The following is a 21,676-nucleotide window of genomic DNA, read 5'->3' on the forward strand; positions in this document are numbered from 1 at the left end:
TTCATCTGTTTCTTTTAAAACAGAAGCTTCCTTATTCACTCAGTGGGGTTTTTTCCCATATGTAGTGAGTTTGAGTGCTCTTTTTTATGTAATTATTTTTGCCTTATTCTTCACCATTAAAAAACCAAATCAATTTACAAGAGGGATCTATACCAAGATAGTCAACATTGGTTTGCAGCTTTCAATCGAGAGTGTTAGAAATAGAACAGAACGGATCTTGGTTTAGTTTTTGTGCAAGATTTTGTTTTGTAATTTCTGCCCAGTTTAGCCTGGGAAAAAAACCTAAACAAATAACTAACTGTTGACCAGCAATGACTAGAATGTTTTTCATGGCGAGTGTAGGGAGAAGTAGTTCTATGATTCAGCATTAATTAAAATAATTTTTTGCCCCTAAAAAGCTAAAAACAGAATCATTGGGAACTGAATGTAACATGTCAAAGAGTTATGGTTGGGATTTGCAGACTCTTTTAGAGCTGCACAAGGAATGCAGAATGAGAAGTGTGTTAGCTGGAGGCCTTTCTATTCAGAACTCCTTTGAGCACAGCAAGGCCATCCAGAAATCATTGATAATGTACTGCAGTAGCAGAGAAGAGAACTGGGCTTACTGGCAGGGGAGGCAGTACCTCTGAAAAGATGCAGCAGAAGGGAAAAGGAAGTAGCAAAAATACTTGCCTGTCCTTGAGAGCTGTGAAGAGAAGATGGTAATTGATTCACTTAAAATTACCCACCATGACCATGTAATCACAAAAAAGAGAATCTGGAGTGATATCAAGGCTAAGTGTTCCATCAGCTTTCACTTCTCAGTAGTTGTTAAATGTTTCTGAAGAGGAGCTGTGCTTTGAACAAGAAGTTTTGCCTCTGGATTTCATGGGTGAATGTTTTACTCTGTATAACTGTTGAACTGCTTGAAGCCTGTACTTTGCTGCATTGTAAAGAAGAGGAGAATGGATTCTCTTTGGAGTGATCCATGAGGAGTCTGATCATGTTTTGGTGGCGCTGCCATTGAATAAGCAGTTTTCTGAAAGAACTCATTATCATTTTCCTGTCCTCCAGAAGACCCTCTTAGATATACTTTTTATTTATTTGTAGCTCTAGAAGAGGTTTCGGCTGCTGAAAAAAGGGGGGAAAAATGAATCGTCTTAAATAAGAAACCAGAAAAAAAAAGTCTTTGAGTGGTTTCTGCTGTAAAGGCATGGCAACATGTTGCTGAGAGGATGTTTACCAGCCAACTGGCCAGAGGGCAAAAAATCATGGGAAGAATGGGAAGACTGGATGTGAAAAATGTGCAAAAGTTCCAAGAGTCTGGGTTGCAGGGGATTTGATTGGTGCAGTCTTAGCTGCCTCTCTGTTGCTGTTGCAAATAAAGCTGGGCTCTACTGGATTAATTTGATAGGTATCAGATGTGGGCATGAGGCAGTATCTGTCAGATCAGCTGGAACACATTGCACAGAGGTTATTCCCACTTTCTGCTGACTGTGGAAGGCCAGATGATACCTGGCCTGGTTTTAAATCCTATTGGCATAAAGTTAACCCATTATAACTTCGAACAAATTTTATTTGTTGAGGTGGTTGTGAGTGTCAGTTGTTTCTCCTTGTCTGGCTTAAATAATTATTTCAGGATTTCATGTTCAATGAGTATTTGCTCCAGTTAATACCCTAGTGGAGCTTGTCATATGTTTAATGTAGTGAGAATTAAGAAATCCTGTCTGAAGTGCTTTTTTTTTCCTTAACTTTCTGGAAGGGTTCTGGCACAGCTGTATGCAGAAAAACACAACTGTTATAAGAACTGCCCATAATAATTGGTTGAGTTACTTGTAAGTTTGCCTTACAGTCTTAAACCATTCCTTTCTCTAGAATGTAGCTAATACTGGTGTGGGAGCCTCCCAAAAAACTTTCAAGGTGCTGATGTCCCAGAGCTGGTGTCCCAAATAAAAGAAGTGACTGGCTGTAGCTGGGTCCAATGGCTCTTACAGCACTCACATGCAGATAAAAGCTGCCTTCTGTTTTCCCAGTTAGTTGTTTTACAGTGGCTGTAGGTGTGGTACACTCTCAGTATCAAATACTTTCTTGTAATTAAGTTCTGACTACCTTAATGTGCCATGTGAATCCAGAATTATGGCTGACTGTGGAATGTATCACTCATATGGTCTGGAATTGCTTATTTGATTTTGATAGCCTGGATAACAGAGGCAAGAGGCAGAGAGAAAGGAATTTTCCATCTAATGCTGGGAGGAGATATGGAGGAAGTTACTAAAAATCCACTGATGGTAATAGCTATTTAAGACCCAATAAAACCACTGTTGCAAACCTTGGCTGGGTAGGGGAGAGAGACAGAGCTGCATGTTTTAGCATTTTGAAAGCACTAAAATTCAGGGCTGCTTGCTAACACTGCTGGTTGTTTACCACTTTGGTTATGGTATCAGGGGACTGTCAGAGTGTGGTTTGAATTAGCCATTCCTTGGGATTTTTTGGAAAAAGATAACTAACCACTCAACTAGAATTCTGTTGGTGACTGAGAGGCGTGTTAGCAGCAGGCAAACTTTGCCTGTGTTCATAGGAAGGCCCTTGTTCCTCCTACAGTTGTGTATAATTTAAGGTGTTTCATAGAAATGAGAAGTGCATGTGCTCAACATGTACCATATTTCAGTAGGACTTTGCATAGAAAGGCTAAAAAAAATCATACGGAGGAAGCTGGTGACTGAAATATCCGAAGTTTGATCTTGAGTTTTATAAAGGTGATGAGACACAGTAAGTGCTGTTGAGATTACAAAGAAGGCAGAATGAGCTTTACTCAGGGGATAATCATGATCATTTAAAAAGGTAATTTAAAGATGAGAATCCCAGGTGAGGGCATATCTGAGTACACAGGTGTATGTATAGTATGTGTCATAGCAGGTTTGCCAGGTGTTGCATTAGTGTAGATTTGCTCAGACAGGCCTGAGAAACCTCTTTGGAATTTGTCCAGAAACTGAGTGCACAGGCTTTAATCTCTGCTCATTCATATGTTACTTAAAAGATACCTTGGGTAAATAGGATTTAAGTTTTTTTATTTATATTTTTTAATGTGTACGCTTGAATAAGTGGAGGGAGGTCTGTGGTCACTGCAAAGCCCTTGGAGTGATACAAAGCTGTGGCCTGCAGTGAATGCAGATTCTAACATTATGGTCTGAGGAAGAGCAAGTTTTATCAAGGTGAAATCTCACATGTTGGGACTGGTAGATTCTTTGGAACAGGACTCCAGATTAAAGGGAAAGACAGCTGCAATTATTTCATTTCTTGAAAATTTGAAATGTCCTCAGGGCTTTAAACAAATCATCACTGTACCAGCTCCCATATTACTGTGACCTTTTATTTGGGCATCACCATACTAGACATGCCTCAACAGTGTTTGTTTAATATATGATCACTGCTTTCCCTCAATAAAATTGTGTGAGTGTTTTGTGTTCACTGACACAGTGCTATTCAGCATTTCCTCTTAAACTTGTTTCAGAAAAGCCTTTGTTAGCATCTCTATTTGCAGCTTTCCAATAATAGAAATAGGTTTCTGTGTATTTTTCATGTTACCTACTGCACCACAGGGATGAATTGTTTCGACAGAGCCTGGCTAAACTTCGAGAGCAAATAGTAAAAGCAAATACTCTGGTGAGAGAAGCAAACTTCTTAGCAGAAGAAATGAGTAAGCTAACAGATTATCAAGTAACACTTCAGATCCCTGCTGAAAACCTCAGTGCCAACAAAAAGGTAATGATAACAAAGAATGATGGAAAATGTAGCTTTGTGGCTAAACTTTGTAGACATATATAACATTCATCCAGCTTGAGCCAATAAAATGTTACTTTTGTTAGATTATGCATGGGCAAAATAGAAGCACTACCTGATTAATATACTGGAAGTGAGTAATTAAGTAAAAATGGCAACAGAGCATTAAGTATGGCTCTTGCTGTTTTCAGCTGTGTGAACACCATATGTGCAATGCATATGAGCAGACATTTGTGTTCTGTTGCTGCAGAACCTGCATTTTAGTTATATCTGCAGAAATTAATGGGTTTTGTTGCAGTTTCCTACAATTTTGTGTCTTAAAGGGTTTTACAGTGCTGCTGTAAATATGATAGCAATTAGGATAATATACTTGTCCTAAGGGCTTTGACTGAGTGTGTTAATGTTCCTGTGGGAATGATCATGTTTGAGAAGGATAAAGAGATCTGGATGCTCAGAGATGTGTATAGGCCATGCTGTGTCTGAGGACAGAAGTAGCGTGACTGGCATGCAGAGAGAGGCTGCAGGGTTCTGTATTTTATTCCTTTCTAGGAATGCAGTTTGAGTGAAGAGTTAAACTACTTACATGCACATTTCCTGCACTGATTGTTTTTTCTTCTGATTTAGAGGGGTGCAATAGTAAGCGAGCCTGCAATTCAAGTGAGAAGAAAAGGAAAAGGTACTCAAGTGTGGACTATTGAGAAACTAGAGAACAAATTGATTGATATGAGAGACCTCTATCAAGAATGGAAGGAGAAAATTCCTGAGGTAATTTATATATTTTTGAAAATGGAATGGATCAAAGATTGAGTTTGCTTTCATATTAAAAAAAGATTGAGTTTGCTTTCATATCACAGGGTTTAAACCCTTTTAATATGTCATAGACAGCAAGTGCAATGACTTTGTATATGAAAGGATAGGGAAATATGTTTAAAAAAAAACCAAAACAAACAAAAACCCAGAAAAAAACCAGTATAATACTAAATATTCAAAATCCCCACGCATAATAAAACACAGGTATGTCCTATCTCACTTGTGTTTTCAGATGTTAAGTGTGCTGATGTCAGATATAATTGTGGTGAGGTAGTGACTCACAATGCCGCTAAGAGCATATGTTTACCTGGCATGCAGGTGACCACCAGCTCTGAATGGAAGTAGCAAGCTGCATTAGAAATAAAGTTATTTAGTGTGTCAAAGCTAACAAGGGTGCTGCTTAAGGTGCAGAATATAGGAGTGGGATAAAACTTGATTTTAAACTATGAAATATTCTTTAATTTCATTTGTATATTTCCCAGCCTTAAAGCAGGGAAGAAATCAATTGGAGATAGTTGGTCTCATCAGCATTTCTGTCATAACCAAGTGGTATTTTGTGAGAATTTAAGTATCACATTAGCCTTGACAGATAGGCATGAGATTTGCCAAAAACTTGCTTGTTTACTAGAAAGAGACATGATATTTGGTATTGCAGAAGACATCATCTAAGTATCCAGGTAGAAGTGCATAGGTAATACATCTTACTGTCTAGTGGCTGTTAGGAAGCACCTAAATTACTTGTATCAAGAATCATTCTCAAATATATTTGAACAATTCTTGTGCCTTTGTTACATGCTTTGGACGGGACAATGGGAATCTCTAAAATCATAACACAGGGGAGGTCAAGCACTTCATCTGTGCCCATTGAAGACAACGATGATTTTGCTGCTGACTTTAGTAAGAACTGATAGCACATATTTGAATACATTATGTCTGCCTGAGCCAGGATCATTCTTTCCATGACCTATGTCGTCCATAATGCATGTGTTCTATGTGCTACATAGAAACACGTAGGTCAAATGCATGTGTTGAAGATGAAAGAGGAGAAGAAGGGAAGGAACTAACAAATTCACTGAGGAGTGCATATCATGCTAGGAATCTGCATGAATTCTTTGTGGCTGTATGGGGAATGCTGCAGGTGTGATCTCAGCTCTATGGGAGTCATAAGAACACTTGTTGACTTAAGTAGGAATCATCCTGCACCTTCCCTTTGCCCTTGTAGTGGTAGCCAGCAGCCAGACCAGCACAACCTCAAGATGGTTTGACCTCTCATAAGTATAAACAGAGCAGAAAACATGAAACATCTTGAAATCAATGACTACTGTGATTTGTCATGGTAAAGTCTGCTTTGCCTTGACGTTGCTAAAATATGCAGGTCATCATATTATTATATCCCTTAGTAAAGAAAGGATTGTATAATGTCTCATCTCAAAGATTTCATTTCAAATTTGTAATATGATTCTAGTCTCTTTCTGGCTGTGTAACAGGAAGGAACAAAGATGGGCAGTGGAGTCATTTTTGTGCCACAATACTTTAATACTATGAGGTTATTTGGTCTCCTGTTCCCACGCTGGTGGTCTTCTGACATCTCATTATCTCTAAAACAGATAAGGAAGCTGATTGGCAAGAGAGGTGATCCTTTCTACGAAGCACAGGAGAACCACAACTTGATTGGTGTCGCCAACGTGTTTCTGGAGTGCCTTTTCTACGACGTGAAGCTGCAGTACGCTGTGCCCATCATCAGCCAGCAGGGCGAGGTAAGGCCGGGCTGGGCGTGCTGAGAGCTCCTGCAGGAGTCTTTGTGCTCCTTGTGCACCAGGGCTTTAGCAAGCAAATGGTGCCTGCTGTCTTGTTCCCCAGTGAATAAGTGTTTTTCAAGTGGCCTTGTATGTTCTCTGTGTAATTGCCTTCAGGTGGCAGGGCGGCTGCACGTTGAAGTAATGCGTGTCACTGGATCTGTCCCAGAACGTGTGGTGGAAGGAGATGACTCATCTGAGAACTCCAGTGAGAGTGGGAGTCTGGAAGTTATGGATAACAACGGAGAAATTATTCACCGAGCGAAAAAGCTCTCCTGTAGGGTGCGTGAGAACACCTGATGAAGTTTACAGTTTCGAGCCTCTGTAACTATGTAGTCAGTCTGATGTAAAGTACTAGGCTATGTAGACTATTGCTGGCTGAAGAGTCTCTGAAAGGACTCCTCTTTTTCCAGCTCAGGGTAGGCCAGTCAGTGGTTTCCAGTGGTTCATATAATTTGTTTTAGTTTCCAGTAGATGCACATCTGCACCATAAATACTGGTATTACAAGGACAATCCTTTACAGACACAGAAGGGGAAACAGTTTTTCCCTGTAACTAGCTCCTGTAGTTTGATCATCTAATGTAGTATCTATGGGTGGTGTATGGATTTAATTTCTTCTGTGATGAAGTATTTCATTCTCCACTCAAGCTTATCAGCTTCCCCCAGTGAAACATGTACATGGGTGAGGTCCTTATGTCTACATTTCTATATATGCAAAATCATATTTCCTAAATGGGAACATCCTTACTGTCCTTTAAAATTTCTTCTTGGCTGTTGGTCTTCAATTTGCAGTTGAAGAGGAAACAGTCATATTCATGACAACATCTGTTTTGTCTCCTCAGGTAAAAATAAAAGAAGCAACCGGACTGCCACCCAATCTCTCCAATTTTGTCTTTTGTCAATACACATTTTGGGATCAATGCGAGTCAACAGTAGCAGCACCAGTAGTAGATCCAGATGTGCCTTCACCTCAGAGCAAAGATGCTCATTTTACAGTGACCTTCTCTCACTGTAAGGTAAGTATTTTTATTATGAAACAGTGTTACCAGGAGGATCATACCTTTAGAGAAACTGTTTGAAGTCTGAGCCTTGATTTACTAGGGGAAGAAGAAGGAGAGGGTCAAGTCATATAACTAATGACTTTTAACTATGCTTAAGAATGCCTTAATATTTCACTTCATCACTTCCTCAAAATGTAGCAAAAGGAAAAGATGTTTTGATTAGGGATCTTTTAAATTCAGATGTGAATTTAATGTGTGGAGAAATCTATCATTTATATAATGACAGCTGATTATATACTTGTTTGGTAAGCTCAGTAGCTTAAAAGAGATCACTGGAGCTGAGACCTCACTTTTATGATGAAATGTGGTATGCAGGAGCATGAATTGCTGAGATGATGAGGTTTTACAACTTTCATGTCCAGAGTGGAGCTTTGTGATGTAAACTGTATGGTTGATCAGGCAGGAAGTTAGTTGTTTGTGTCCTTACAAGCCAGTTGAGGAGATACAATTATTTAATATGGTTAAATGTGATTTGTTTTTCTCATTGCCAGGACTATGTGGTGAATGTCACAGAGGAGTTTTTGGAGTTCATTTCAGAAGGAGCTCTTGCTATTGAGGTGTGGGGTCACAGATGTACTGGCAATGGCAGCTCTGTTTGGGAAGTTGATTCTCTTCATGCAAAAACTAGGACACTGAGAGACAGGTACAAATGTATTGCAAATGAATGCTTCCATCAATTTTTTATAAGTTTTGTAGTACCTGTGGTGCACAAATACTTTGAGGCAACCATGAGTTTTTATGGGGATGTCTTTTTAGATGGAATGAAGTAACTCGAAGAATAGAAATGTGGATTTCCATACAAGAATTGAATGAGATGGGTGAATACACTGCAGTTGAACTCCATCAGGCAAAAGATGTAAACACAGGGGGAATTTTCCAGCTTAGGCAGGTATGTATCTTTTCCTTGCCATCTTGTTCATGCTTAAATTAATTTTTAAATTTTATTCTTAGGTTTTCTCTCTCTCTCAATTTCCTGCTTAGGGTCATTCTCGCAGAGTTCAGGTGACAGTGAAACCTGTGCAGCATTCAGGAACGTTGCCTCTCATGGTAGAAGCAATTCTTTCAGTCTCTGTAGGTGGGGTGACTGCCAGATCAACCAGACTGCAAAGGGGCTTGGACAGCTACCAGGTAAGGTTAATTTCTCAGTTTAGTGTGGTTCTGCTGTTCTGGACCCAACTCAACACAGTTCCAAAAGGGACCTTAGCACACTGGTACATGATTTGCAGCTTTACACATGCTTGAGGTTAATACAAGTAACGTGAGCCTGTGGTGCTAAACCTGTTTTTTTTTTTTTGCTTATAACTCAATTTATAACTGATAAAGTACGGAGTATGGCAGGACAGAAGGAATATGGCAATTGTTTTTACCTTTGTGTAAAGAGGTGATTAATACTAGATTCCTAGTGCTATTAGTTTTCCTCCCTTCCAGAGGTGGTGAAAGTTGAGGAGGGGAAAAGCAAAAAAAAAAAAAAGAAGAAATTTATTGGAGAAAATGTAGTGAGATACTATTTAGCTTTTTGAAAAGCACCAAGTTGTGATTTTATAAGAATCAAAACCAGTTGTCACTGAATGTGAAAGGGCTATTCCACATAGCCAAGGAAGTCCTTAAGAAGCATAAATCATTTCAGCTGATATTGGACAAATTCATATTGGAAATAAACCATGATTTTAACCGTGATGGCAAAGAACAAGTGGAATGGGCCACCCAGGGAAACAAGGTGCCTTTTGTCAGAAGGTTTGCATTCAGTTCCACAAATAATTCTAACATTGAATACAGATGAAACTGTAAAACTTGAGATTAGTGATCTACTCGCTCAGTCATTTTTCTGGGACTGGATTCTGTGGTGATTTTAATTTTTTTTTTTTTTTGATAAACATATTCACTAATACTCAAATCATTGCTGACCTGCTACAGTGTAATGAAAAAGAAATTTTCTACCTTTAATAAGACTAGTTATTTGAGTGTTGTGATTTTAACATTTTACAAGTTTGTGCAGAAATGTTGGTATTTGTGTTTTGGGTTATTTCTGTTAATTTCTGTTGAGTGAAATGCATGGGTTTTATGTTTTACAAAATGTATTTTCTCCTACCAGAAGGAGGAGGATGATGGTGGTGATATGGATAGTTACCAGGTATTGCTGCTCTTGCTGTCAATCCTGCGGCATGGGGCACAGCTAATGCTAATGGCCAGCAACTCTCAAATGAACAAGCAAAAGCGGCTTTGAATACACACATGCTGTGCATTTTAGAGGCTACCTGAGCTATAAAACACTGCTATTTCAGTTACCTTGTGACTTTATACTCTTACAGTGTCCTCTCTTCTCTAGTACTCTGCAGTCAGCTCTCCTAACTGGCTACATGAATTGCTATGGGAATAAAAGCTTTGAAACTTTAATTTAGGATGAAAGCAATTTCTGATGAATATCACAGGGAAAAGAACCAGCAGCTGCAGGCATCTTTTCCAGGCAAATTATGCAGCATAAGATATTTTGTTTGTTTTCTAAAGAAAATATCATAACCCTTTATGTTGTGCAGTTTTCTGAAATGCTTGAGTGAGAGTGGAGGATGTGAATGGGGGTAGATACAGAAGCTGCAGTGAAGCAATTTTCTTTTATCTGCACAAAACCCAACCTTGACCCTGTTTTCCTGTGTGATAAGGCGCAATTTAGACAGTGTTACAGAAGACTCATTCTAAAAGGTGACAAAGAGCAGAAGAGGAAATCCCCCCCCCCCAAAGTAAAAAAAATTTCAGATTTCTACATAGAAGACTTTTTTCTAATAGGCAGTCCAACAGAAGTAAAACCAGTTAGATGAGAATGCTGACATCCCTTAAAATGATGTGTTAAGTTTCCTAGCAATCTCAAAAATATAATTTAAGGTACTAACTTCTTGCGGGCTGTTTATGCGCTTCCTGACATATCACAGAGAAGAACCAACTGGATTTTCTGTGATACCACAAAGCATGATTGCATGATGGGTTTTGTTTGCATGAGAAATCTTTTAATTGCACTGATAGCAGCTGCTGGCAATGGAATTTTGTGCAGGTTTGAGGGTGTACTGACCTGTCTAATCTTCAGGAGAACTTACGATCAACTGATGATACTGGGTTTTCCTCTTCCATATGTTATTCAAAAGTTTGATTGCCGCTTCTGTGAGTAATTAGCCCATGGTGTGTAATCTGTTCAGCAGCAGAGGCAGTCACGTTTTCTTTTCTCCTGTTGAAATCTGAGACTTGAAAGTAAATAAACTTCCCTTCATGGGTGATGAGGTACTTAATCAGTGTGCATGTCATTTGGGGGAAAAGAGTTTTCTGCATTGTGCAAGCCATTTAATATAAATTCTGATTAAATTACCACAGAATTCTCTGCCCTTTATTCTTACCCACGTAGTCTCGTGACCTTCTTGTCTATTTCCATGTTAGGAAGAAGATTTGAACTGTGTACGAGAAAGGTGGTCCGATGCATTAATAAAACGCAGAGAATACTTAGATGAGCAGATCCAAAAGATCAGCAACAAACAAGGTTTGTGACTTGAAGTCTCTATCATAAGTGCTTTATGCCCTATACCACAAAAAGTGTGTCTCATCTGTAATTCTAATCTCTTCCACCGTAGAAAAATCAGAGGATGATATAGAACGAGAAGCCCGACTGGTGGAACAGTGGGTGGGGCTGACGGAAGAGAGGAATGCAGTGTTTGTTCCAGCACCAGGCAGTGGAATTCCCGGTGCCCCCGCAAATTGGTATGTTCAGAAAAGCCACTGGAGTTGCCAGCTTTTTGTACATAAAATGTGCATTCTGCAAGGTACAAATCTAAGGATGTTTTGGAGTGTTCTCCTGTGATACTACAAACTGCATTCAGCTGACAGAAAGTTTAGGTCAGGTGCTGTTCTGAATGTAAGAAAGATTTGCTTAGCTAAGATATTATATGAAGTAGCTTTGAAATAGCTTTCAAGGTTTGAAAATCACCTTTGAATATAATACAGTATTTTGCAACTTTATACAATTGGGAAAATTATTCAGTAGTTTGATTCCTTTCAGAAAAGGAATGATTGAAAGATGAATGGTAGAACACGTGATGATGTCATTGATAAAGGCTAGAGAGGGAAGAAACTGATTTCAAAGGATGTGTTCTCTGTTTCATCTGAATTTGTAATACATTTCTCTTTAGTTTCATTTAAATTTGTGTTTTGATGAAGATCTTTGGAGCTGACATGCAAAAATGAAGAATTCAAAGTGTTAGGTTTGGGAAAGGGAAGGCAAAAAATGCTCTTCTAATCAAGAGTACACTAATGTCTCCAATAGTATTCAGAGAATAATGTAGCAATACTCTTTTCTTGCCATTTTTCCCCTTATCCACCTGAAACATGCTGTGGACATATGGCTAAAAGTGTGTTCATGGATATAAAGACTGCCAGTAGTTACATAGCCAGTTGTTTGGAGGGTTGCTGAACTTTATGTGTGAGATGACTACAACCAGTTAACTTGGTATGGAGCAGAACAGGATGTTTAAAACTCTGGTCCTCACAATAACTGCCACATGCTGTGTGGTGTGAATTGAGTTTTGACAAAGCTCTAGCTGTAGCTCTGTGTGTAGATAAACAAAATGCTGTTTGTGCCACACAGGCATTCAGAGAAGCCATCAGAATTTTGATAGCTTTAGCCATTGGTTACAGTTAATGACTATTGCATGGGGATCTGTTTGCCCAAATTAGCTTAGGTGTATGAATTTGCCTTCTTTGTTGCCAGCAGTTTGTTTTGTTTCAGGATTCCACCTGCAGGAATGGAAACGCATATACCTGTCCTCTTCCTTGATCTGAACGGTATGTTGTAAAATCAGATTAAGAAACTTGTCGAGGGGGAAATGAGATTTAGTTTGGGTCAATAAATGGTTGAATGGAAGAATGAACTTGAAAGGTGTAAGAAATCAAACAAGTCCTGGCAATGACATTGTCTGATATGGCTTTTATAGTGCTTCTGTTTTTTTCTGGTTGTGTATGTTGGCATAATTAAGCACAACTATTTTAGAATAAGGATTAAAGTCAGGGAACACAGTATCACTGTACTCAGTGATAGGCTGTACAACAGAAAATATGGTAAGAAAGCAAGCTTAGTTCGAATCAAACAGCAGATGAGGAAGTCCTGTAAATGTTTTGACATACAAATTCACATGTCATTAAAGCACTGATAGAGAATTTCCCAATGCTTTCAGAGCTTCTTCCACTGATATTTGTGTAGAGTTTTAAACAGCTTATTTAATGAACACTGTGGTAGGGCAATAATGAGCTTTTTTAAGTCTTCTCCCTTTCAAGGTATTTAGTTCTAAATGCGAGAAGAATACTGATATATATTCTTAAGACACAGATACACTGTGTAAGTAACAAGAAACTAGAGGTAGCTCCACATTTAAGGACTGTTTAGGAAGCAAGTCTAATTAAAAACCAGAACATAAAGCACAAGAGGATCTGTAGGCCTTATCACATCCAGCACTGGAGTGGCCTATTACACATATTTATATAGGCCATGTGTCAATAACCTGCTTTAGCTGATACTTTTGGAAAGTGAACTACCCTCTTCCTTCATCTTCCTTGTGTGCTCACAAGGAATGGTTTTTTTTGGTGTGGTTTGTGGGTTTTTTGGTTTTCTTTTTTGTTTTTTTTTACCGTCAGTAGAGATTAGCAGACAAAAAATCAAACAGGATATTTAAACAGGTTCATTGTGTCATTGCACACCTTTTGTTTGTTTAGCTAAAAGTGTAATGTAGCCAGAACTGCTATTCTCAATTTCTTTTGTATGCTGAAATCATCTGCAAATGCTGCATAGTAATAAGATTAATTAGGGTTAAATGTATTATGAAATATGGATAGCCTGGATTGCCTCTATATATTCATATCCTTTGGTATAAAACTATTTCATTCTTTGCACATTTGTTTCATTAGCTGATGACCTCAGTGCCAATGAACAACTTATAGGTCCCCATGCATCAGGAGTTAACTCAATACTACCAAAGGAGCATGGGAGCCCATTCTTTTATCTGCCGATCATAAAACACAGTGATGATGAGGTAAATTATTAGCAGCCTCCTTTTTGACAACTGCAGCTTGTGTAAATGCTTTCTTCTTATGTTTTATTTCCTATTTCTATGTATTTATTCATTATTGTTATTATTATTATTACCTTTTTGTCTTAGAAGTACCATCTGTATCTAGTGCTGCCTTTATTTTCTGGCCTATTTATTCAGAATTTGAGAGGATATGACTTGTTAGCTCTTTTGCCTTAATTCAGAGATGACAAGTCTTAGCTCTTGGCAAAGAATAATTCAACTGCCTGACTTACAATCCCTTTTCCTGCTTTCCTCACCCCTTCATCATTCCTCTTGCAGGCTCTTAACTCTTCAGAGAAAATGACTTGTTTTATTGTGTGCACTAGGCAAAGCTTAATACTTAAATAAAAATTATTTCATTTCTAGTTATTAGTACAAATTACTACTAATTATTTTAGTTATTACTACAAATTACTACTAGTAATTACTGGTTTGGGAATTGTTGGAAATTGATGGTTCTGAATCCATTTTGGAATTTCTTAACTGATGCCTTCCATGTCCTGCAACCACTCAGGCCATTGTTTAAGAGACCTTTTCCAGAATAAAGAGGACACCAAGGTTGGGAGAAAGACAGAGGGAAGGAAAAAAGTTCTGCAGAATATGTGCAGGTTTATTCTGTCTGGGCTGTTAACCTAATCCAACATAGATGGAAGATTTTACATTGAAATTAATATACTTCTAATATAGTAGCAGTAGGATTCCTTCATCCTGTCTTTCTTCTGCTTTCCTTTCTGTCTCCAGCCATGTGAAAATTTCCTTTTCGGGCAGGGTTTGCACAGTGCAGGGATTGTGGGCATAATTGTTTCCTCCAGTATCTTAACACCTATTTTATGAATTTTCTGAAAAAATTCCTTACTATGAAATGGAGGTTTGTTTCCACTTTGTTCAATGATGGTGATTTTTCTCTCATGTTTTACTTCATGTTAAATCATTGTAAATTATACCTGTTGTTAGAATAATAGAATATTTGATTACCCTTTTCTTCTTCCACTTAATTTGTCTGCATAGGTTTCAGCCACTGCTGCCTGGGACTCTTCTGTCCATGACTCAGTGCACCTCAATAGGGTAACTCCTCAAAATGAGAGAATTTACTTAATAGTGAAAACTACTGTGCAGCTCAGTCACCCTGCTGCAATGGAACTGGTATTACGCAAGAGGATTGCAGCCAACATTTATAACAAACAGGTAATAAGTTTATATATTCTTTTATTCCTTGTTTTGTTTCATATTCTTAATTTAATGAATGTGTTTTCTTAGCTGCTTTCTTAATTTTGAGAGTCTGGTCTCCCCAGTTCTTATGAGAGAGAAATGAAAACTAGATTTTTATAGATTGCACTGAAGTTGTGCACTGGTGTATTTCTTTGAACTGTCCATTTTTTAACTGATTGAACTTAGTAGCATTATATACTGAGCACAATGTTGTAAAGACTGCTTAAAATATCATAAATGCTAAAAAAAGTAATTTAATAAATTACTGTTCTGATGGGCTTCATAATCAGATTTTTCATTGCACCTTTTTATTTCTTAGGATGTCATAAATAATAATTATCAAAACAGTAACTGAAAATTACTTTCTTTCTAGAGTTTTACCCAGAGCCTGAAAAGGAGAATATCCTTGAAAAATATATATTATGCCTGTGGAGTGACTTATGAAATAGTATCCAACATACCAAAGGTAAATCACAGTATATTTCTCTGGCAAATTCACAGAAACCAAGAGAATTGACCTACTGCAGTGGGTGATACTGATTAGAAAGTAAATGTCCTGCTTTGCTGGTATTGGGCAGGTTGCCAAAGTGGATATACTGAAGTTCAGTGTGAGATGGTATTTATCTTTAAACAGTTGAAAGCTGTGGGGATTTTATTTTCTCCTCTACTGTATTTAAGTGAGTTTTTGTAGTAAAGTTATTTTTGAAAGCCTGTTAGTGTCTACAGGGAAAACATAGAGAATACTCAGAGGAATGTTCATGTTTGTGGAAACAGAGTAACTGGGAATCTGAGTTCACAGGAGTATAAATTACTTTTTATAGAAAAAAGCTTGTACAAGTTGTAAATGTACTATAAAATTTATTTTTAAAGTAAACAAACTGGACAAATGAAAACATAAATAGTCTTGAAACCCTGTAATTGTCACTTTGTTGTACTACTTAAATTTTAAACTCCAGGGAAATCACAGCATGTTTTAAGATTTGGGAAGGAAATTACATTTCCTTGCCTAGGAAGTTGCCATTAGTTGAACCTTAACATACACAATTTCAGGTTATATATGCATTTTTTCTAGAAGTGATTTACTATAGCAAATGCTCAAAACTTCTCCTAAGCTTGATCTCTTCAGCATCATTTGTATCTCTATGGAACAACCCTGGATCATTTACTTTAATTAGGTTTGCTGATTAAGTTTAAGATGCCCAATTCAAATTCATTTCTGAATTGAACTGGTCTAAAAAAGTGAGATAAAACAATTGGCTTTCCTTTTTGAAACCTTGGATGGTGTAACTTCTGCTTTAGGCTACAGAAGAAATTGAGGATCGTGAGACCTTAGCACTGATGGCTGCAAGGAGTGAGAACGAGGGCACATCCGATGGCGAAACCTACATTGAGAAATACACACGTGGTGTGCTGCAAGTGGAGAACATTCTGAGCCTTGAACGGCTGAGACAGGCAAGGAAAAGGCATTTCTTGCAATGTTTGCACTGGATTATGTGAATTCAAGAGAAGATGACTGATCTTTTAAAAATACTGTGTGGCTTTTTTTGTTTCAGTTGTTTTTTTTTAGAGATCATTGGACCGATAAATGTAAGATGAAGTTAGTTCTGTGAAATACGAATTTCCAGTGGTGGTGGATGTAGTAACTAAAGCTAGCAATGATGTAGTACTCAGAACCTGAACAAGCAAAGGCCAGAGAATGAATTTCAGACAGAAGCTTCAGTGGTTGTGTGTGCAAATTAAGATTTGTGAATGCAAGCCCTGATTGCTGCTGTTAGCTACACTGAAAAAAAGTTCCTATCCTGCTTGCTCAGTTCTCCTGAGGAGACCATGGCATTGCTCTTAGTGTTTTGTTCTCTTTACACAGGCAGTCACTGTCAAAGAGGCTCTCTCCACCAAAGCCAGGAACATCCGCAGGAGCATCAGCACTCCGAACGTGCACAATGTAAGGACCCTTCCTCATCAGCACAGATGGGGCAGGGGCTGCTGTCTGTGTGCTGATGTAATGCTTGCACAAGGAGATAGGGTAATGATTACTATGGTGCTGGGACTAACCAGCCTGTGGGGAAGTGGACATGAAGTGAAATCCTGTCTCTAAAATTGTCTGTCCTAGGAGATAACAAATTTATCAGGAAAGAGGGAGGGTTAGTTGAAATTCTTCTCCTTGTAAAAAGGATATTCATTTGGGAAGTAGTTCAGGATGACAACTGCCCTGATTCAGATTACTTTTACCTCCAAATTGCTTTAACTTTTTTCATGGTATAAGGGGTAGTTTCCATTTTATGTGTTCTCTCACTCACTCATACAGCAGAAACGTAGATGTCTTTATACATAATCTGGTTTGAAAAGAGAAAGCAAGACAGTTATTAGAACTAAATGATCATAGTGTTTCCTCAAGGTATTACATCTCCCAAATAAAAGGTAGGCATTTTGTCATTCTGTCTGTTGGTGTTCCATAGGTGTCCTGTAGTCGACTGGATCTTTCTGCCTGTGATGAAGATGACAAGGTATGGAAACGTAGCAACAAATAGCTCACATTCTCAGATTTCCCACCCCCACCAGAAGCAAGACATGTTTGAGAATTTAGGGAAAAAAAAGGAAAATAGAAATAGTATTTAAAGACTTACATAATATATCTTCAAAATTCTGCACCCATTACATATAATTTTGCATTAAACCTTATCATTCTTCTCTGCTTTTCATATTAGAGTTTTATGAACTGATATGTAAGAAACAGAGCAAAACTTATTCTCTGACCAGCTAATTGCCTTTAAAACAATGAATTTCTATGTGTTAGGAAAATTGTCTGAAGTCAGTAATTGACATACTTTTGGTTTTTGGGGTTTGGTTGACTCTTAAAAAAAACACCTGAGTTTCCCTATTGATTTTTTCCACATTTGCCTGCATCATCATGCAGATTTATGTATTTTTATTTTTTTAGGGTTGGTCTGAAAGTCACCTAGATATATCTGACTGTTGTTCCAGTTATCAAGATGTGTCATGCTATGGTACTTTACCCAGGGAGTCACCTCGTAAGAGCAAAGATGGCAGTGGTGAGATTTCATATATGTAATGACAGTGCTGGTGGATTCTTATTTACTGTGTTAAACTGAAAATTAAATTCCCAGTGCTCTTTTCCTAATAAATGTGTTATCCAGCTTCTACTTAAGGAGCTAAACATAATCTGGAAATAGGAGAGAAAAGGAGAGATGCATAAGACATCCGGGAAAGAGGGTAAAGAGGAGGGCAGAATGTGCTAAATATAGAAATCAAAACTGTAGACTAAAAAAAAGAAAAAAAAACAACACCCAAAACAAAACAAAAAAGCACACACACAAGAACAAAATGCAGCTGCTTTTATTTTATGAATTTGAAGATGAAGATACTTTTTTTGAAGTGGGAAGTGTCCTTAGACAGATTCTTTACACAATATGTGGATATTGTCTGTGCCTCCCTGTCAGTGTGTCACAAGTGCCTTGTTTCCTTGAGGTCACATTGAACAGACAGTGCAGGTAGAAATACTGCTGCAGTAAAGTGGGACTGGGGGTTTATTAATTGCTTCCTTGCTTATAATTTCCTTTTTGGTCATGCTGGCTGTTCTGGATGGCTGGCTTGGTTACAGGGCAGATTTGCAGTCTTGTGGGCAGAGGTCAGGTGAGACACAGGAAGCAAAGAGCTGCTCAGTTCTATTTTCAAGGACACTTCCACTGATTTTATGACCAAGATGAAAAGGAGAAATGTTGGAGCTTCAGAATGGAAGGCGCAGATACTGCTGTTCTCTGCTTTCCTTCTGTTTCAAGATTTCTCTGAGGATCTCACTGAGCTGTGCATTATTTCATGCCTAGGCCAGTGGTTAAATACTTAAATACTGACATTTTTCTGTAGCCAGCAACTTTGTCAATTGCATGGCTTAACCTTCAGTTGTTTTGAAATATGATCTTGCAGTCAGGATATGAAGAACTGAAATACACTGTTTTTGCCTTTTTACCTAGGTGTTGTAGCAGAGAATTCCCATGCTTTAATGGCCAGCCCTTTTAAAGCATTTTCTCCCCAGCCACCAAAGTTTTTCAAGCCCTTAATGCCAGTGAAAGAAGAACATAAAAGGAAGACACCACTTGAAAGCCGACCTCTACTTAGTCAAGAGGTAATCTTTGAAAAGCACCTGCTTTTTTATGGGAGATGGAGTGGTTTTGTGTACTTGGCAAATCATTTGCATTTGTTGCAACAGAATTTTATAATTCTCTGGTAAAAGTATTCAGGTCACTCTTTATATCTGGTGGAGTTTTGCTTTTTGGAGTTTTGTTTTTTACCTGAACACAGGGTTTGTGGATTTGGGGGTTTTTTTTACTTCTTGGTATGTATTCTCCGTTACAGGATACTTCTATTTTAGAGTAGCAGTAACTACTTTACTACCTTTACACCTTTTTCTTTTTATTCTTCTGTAAGATGTTGGTGTGTTTTTTTTAATAGATGAAATGTAATTCTATGAAACTATTCTGGGGTGGTTGTAATTTTGGCCTTTATTCCTACCCTCAAACTCTGGGAAGAGTGCATGAGTTCCCCTACCCATTAACTTGAATTTTGATGTCTGTATGGCCAGCATGGGTGTTTCACCTTCATCACATCTTCACACCTTTCTGACTTGGCACCCAGTTAGCGCCGTGGTCAGAGCTGTGGTTTGTGTGATGTGTTGTGTGTTTCAACCTTTGCAGAGCATGCCTCCATCTCAGGTGCACTGTGCTGGCTGTGCTGTGCCTGCAGGAAGCAGGGCCAGCAGCATGCCTGAGGAGAAGATTGTAAGTTTTGTATCACTTTCTGTCCCGAGGCCTGGTGGTGGGCTTGAGGCACTCACGCTACTCCAGCAGGAAAAAGTAGTTGTGAGGTGGAAATAACCACTTGTGACTGATTGTAGGTTATGGTTGTAACAGTTGCTTGCCTGGCTTGCAAATGCATTCTGTCTTTGGAAATAACTCTGCTGGGGTTTGGTGTTCTGTTTTTGTTTTGTTTTGGGTTTTAATGTTTATGTGTCATGTGTCTTGTTGGGTGGGGGGAGAGGGGAGGTTGTAGTATTTACAGGGCACAAATGATCAAGTAAAGGATGGGTTAGTGAGCCATGCTGTTGTCACTCTAATATACCTTGTATGTTACCTAGATTTTGTGACTATACCCCAGAGTAAATGGAATGATCCCATTTGGTGTAAGTAACCGTGCATTTAGGTGTGGGTACACTATAAAAGCTTATAATTGCCTGACATGGAAGTAATATGACTAAAATAAGATTGCCGCTCTTAATTAACCTGCAGCCTGTCTTCATCGTAATTCAGGTGGAAATTGAGGTGGAGGGCTTTTGTTTTAATCTTCACTTGCGAAATCCTTTTCTCACTGCTGCTTCAACAAAAGGTGTATCATCATTTCTGCTGTATGATGGTGTTGATTTTGGGGCTGTGGAACATGGCTGCAAATACTTGCTTTAATCAGAGCTTTAGATTTAAAATTCAGAACCTTCAAATTATTTCCTGTAAGTCCTATGGGACACTTTTCCACAAAATTCTAGTGATGGGTTCTTCTATTCAATAGTTATCTTCATTCCTGCCATATAGCCAAGCCATTAAAAAACCTGTTCTGGGTTTCTCATGCTGTTTTGTCAGTTGTTAGATCAAAGTGTCCTGAGTATTCTACTGTATGTATTCGAAGCTTGGCTGCTGGTTTTGGGTGGCAGCTGTTTTATTCTTGATCATGTTAATTTTCCATAAGGTAGCTGATGTGCTGATTTACACTGAGTCACTGATACAAATAGCATGAAGGTATTTGGAAGAAAAAAATCTTCTAGTGGGTTGCAAAAACATCCCTTGGAAAAGAAATTGTACAAAACTTTCCATAGCAACTTGAGGGCAGTTCTAATCCCTTGAGTGAAAACAAAGTCCCACCCCATGCATGCCCTGAATTAACCCAGGCACTGCCTGTGCTACTTTCCACACATACGCAGAAGCTTTCAGAGCTAGGAAAGGGCAACATCCTGCCACTAGGCTTTGCCAGCTAGAAGGGAACTAATTCACTGAACACTGTAAACCTGCTGTAGCCAACAGGACCATAGAAAGAGGTGTTCTTTCAGTTCTCAGCTGCTTGACTCCTACTGACTTCTTCCTTGTATCAACACAGCTTTTTGTTTGGTTGCATAGGAACTCAGATCAAGGGAACTGATCCACCCAGCTGATGGCTTGACTATCGTGGAGTTTTTCATTTGGATCTATTCCTCTGTCTGATGGCTTTTTAGACCCTTGAGGGTCCTGGGGAGACAGGCAAGAAGGAGCAGCTGCTAGTGGGGAGGAGGTTGACAAAGCTACTCTGTCTAGCCCAGGTAGCCTAGGGTGTTGTGTTTAGCAAGTGATGCTTCTGGGGGTTTTATTGCTTCAGGAAAGAAGCCTTTGTGGGATGTATGCTTCCCAGGCTACCCCGTTTTTCAGAGCTGCAGTGAGTCCTATATTTTAACTAGGCTGAAGTATTCCAATATTCAAAACACATCTGCCAAAGGAAGGGGGGTCAATAAAGCAGTTAACAAAAAGTATTTTTTATTCAGTTGGCCTGAAATAGAGCATTCAACCTGGAATTTCAGAGAGTACTTACACATGCTTGATATTGCAGCTGTATCCAAACAGCATGATATATATAGGGGCATGTTCTGTATAATATAGGAATACAGTGACTTATGTTAAGGTCAGATTAAATGTTTTCATATTAAGTGTATTTAAATACTGCCACTAATTAACATGTTTAAGAGAGGGTTTGCTGAGAGGAAGCCCTTCTAGCAGGCAATAAAAATTGAGGCACCTGTGGTGCAACCACTAGATAAGTATTACTGATTTTTAAATTAGTAAAATGGGAACTAACTTGTTGAGGTTACTCAAGAGGTGTAATTTAGGGATTTGAAAATGCAGATGCAAAACA

The 21,676-nt window shown here is 38.5% G+C and overlaps 1 protein-coding gene across 2 annotated transcripts in view; it reads left to right on the forward strand.

Annotated features, from left to right (window-relative positions):
* Positions 1 to 21,676, forward strand: part of KIF13A (kinesin family member 13A) — a 103,835-nt gene that overhangs the window by 75,503 nt on the left and 6,656 nt on the right. For both annotated transcript variants that reach the window (XM_031056953.1, XM_031056954.1), the window contains exons 17-36: positions 3,579 to 3,741; positions 4,384 to 4,524; positions 6,177 to 6,326; positions 6,483 to 6,647; positions 7,209 to 7,382; positions 7,919 to 8,070; positions 8,184 to 8,316; positions 8,409 to 8,555; positions 9,520 to 9,558; positions 10,848 to 10,947; positions 11,039 to 11,165; positions 12,190 to 12,245; positions 13,362 to 13,486; positions 14,534 to 14,710; positions 15,108 to 15,200; positions 16,034 to 16,186; positions 16,599 to 16,676; positions 17,191 to 17,238; positions 17,673 to 17,784; positions 18,724 to 18,875. In XM_031056953.1, the coding sequence (XP_030912813.1) occupies positions 3,579 to 3,741; positions 4,384 to 4,524; positions 6,177 to 6,326; positions 6,483 to 6,647; positions 7,209 to 7,382; positions 7,919 to 8,070; positions 8,184 to 8,316; positions 8,409 to 8,555; positions 9,520 to 9,558; positions 10,848 to 10,947; positions 11,039 to 11,165; positions 12,190 to 12,245; positions 13,362 to 13,486; positions 14,534 to 14,710; positions 15,108 to 15,200; positions 16,034 to 16,186; positions 16,599 to 16,676; positions 17,191 to 17,238; positions 17,673 to 17,784; positions 18,724 to 18,875 (2,485 nt within the window). The remainder of the gene's footprint in view (positions 1 to 3,578; positions 3,742 to 4,383; positions 4,525 to 6,176; positions 6,327 to 6,482; positions 6,648 to 7,208; positions 7,383 to 7,918; positions 8,071 to 8,183; positions 8,317 to 8,408; positions 8,556 to 9,519; positions 9,559 to 10,847; positions 10,948 to 11,038; positions 11,166 to 12,189; positions 12,246 to 13,361; positions 13,487 to 14,533; positions 14,711 to 15,107; positions 15,201 to 16,033; positions 16,187 to 16,598; positions 16,677 to 17,190; positions 17,239 to 17,672; positions 17,785 to 18,723; positions 18,876 to 21,676) is intronic.

The sequence above is a fragment of the Geospiza fortis genome, unplaced genomic scaffold, assembly GCF_000277835.1.
Source record: "Geospiza fortis unplaced genomic scaffold, GeoFor_1.0 scaffold104, whole genome shotgun sequence".
NCBI classification, from domain to species: domain Eukaryota; kingdom Metazoa; phylum Chordata; class Aves; order Passeriformes; family Thraupidae; genus Geospiza; species Geospiza fortis.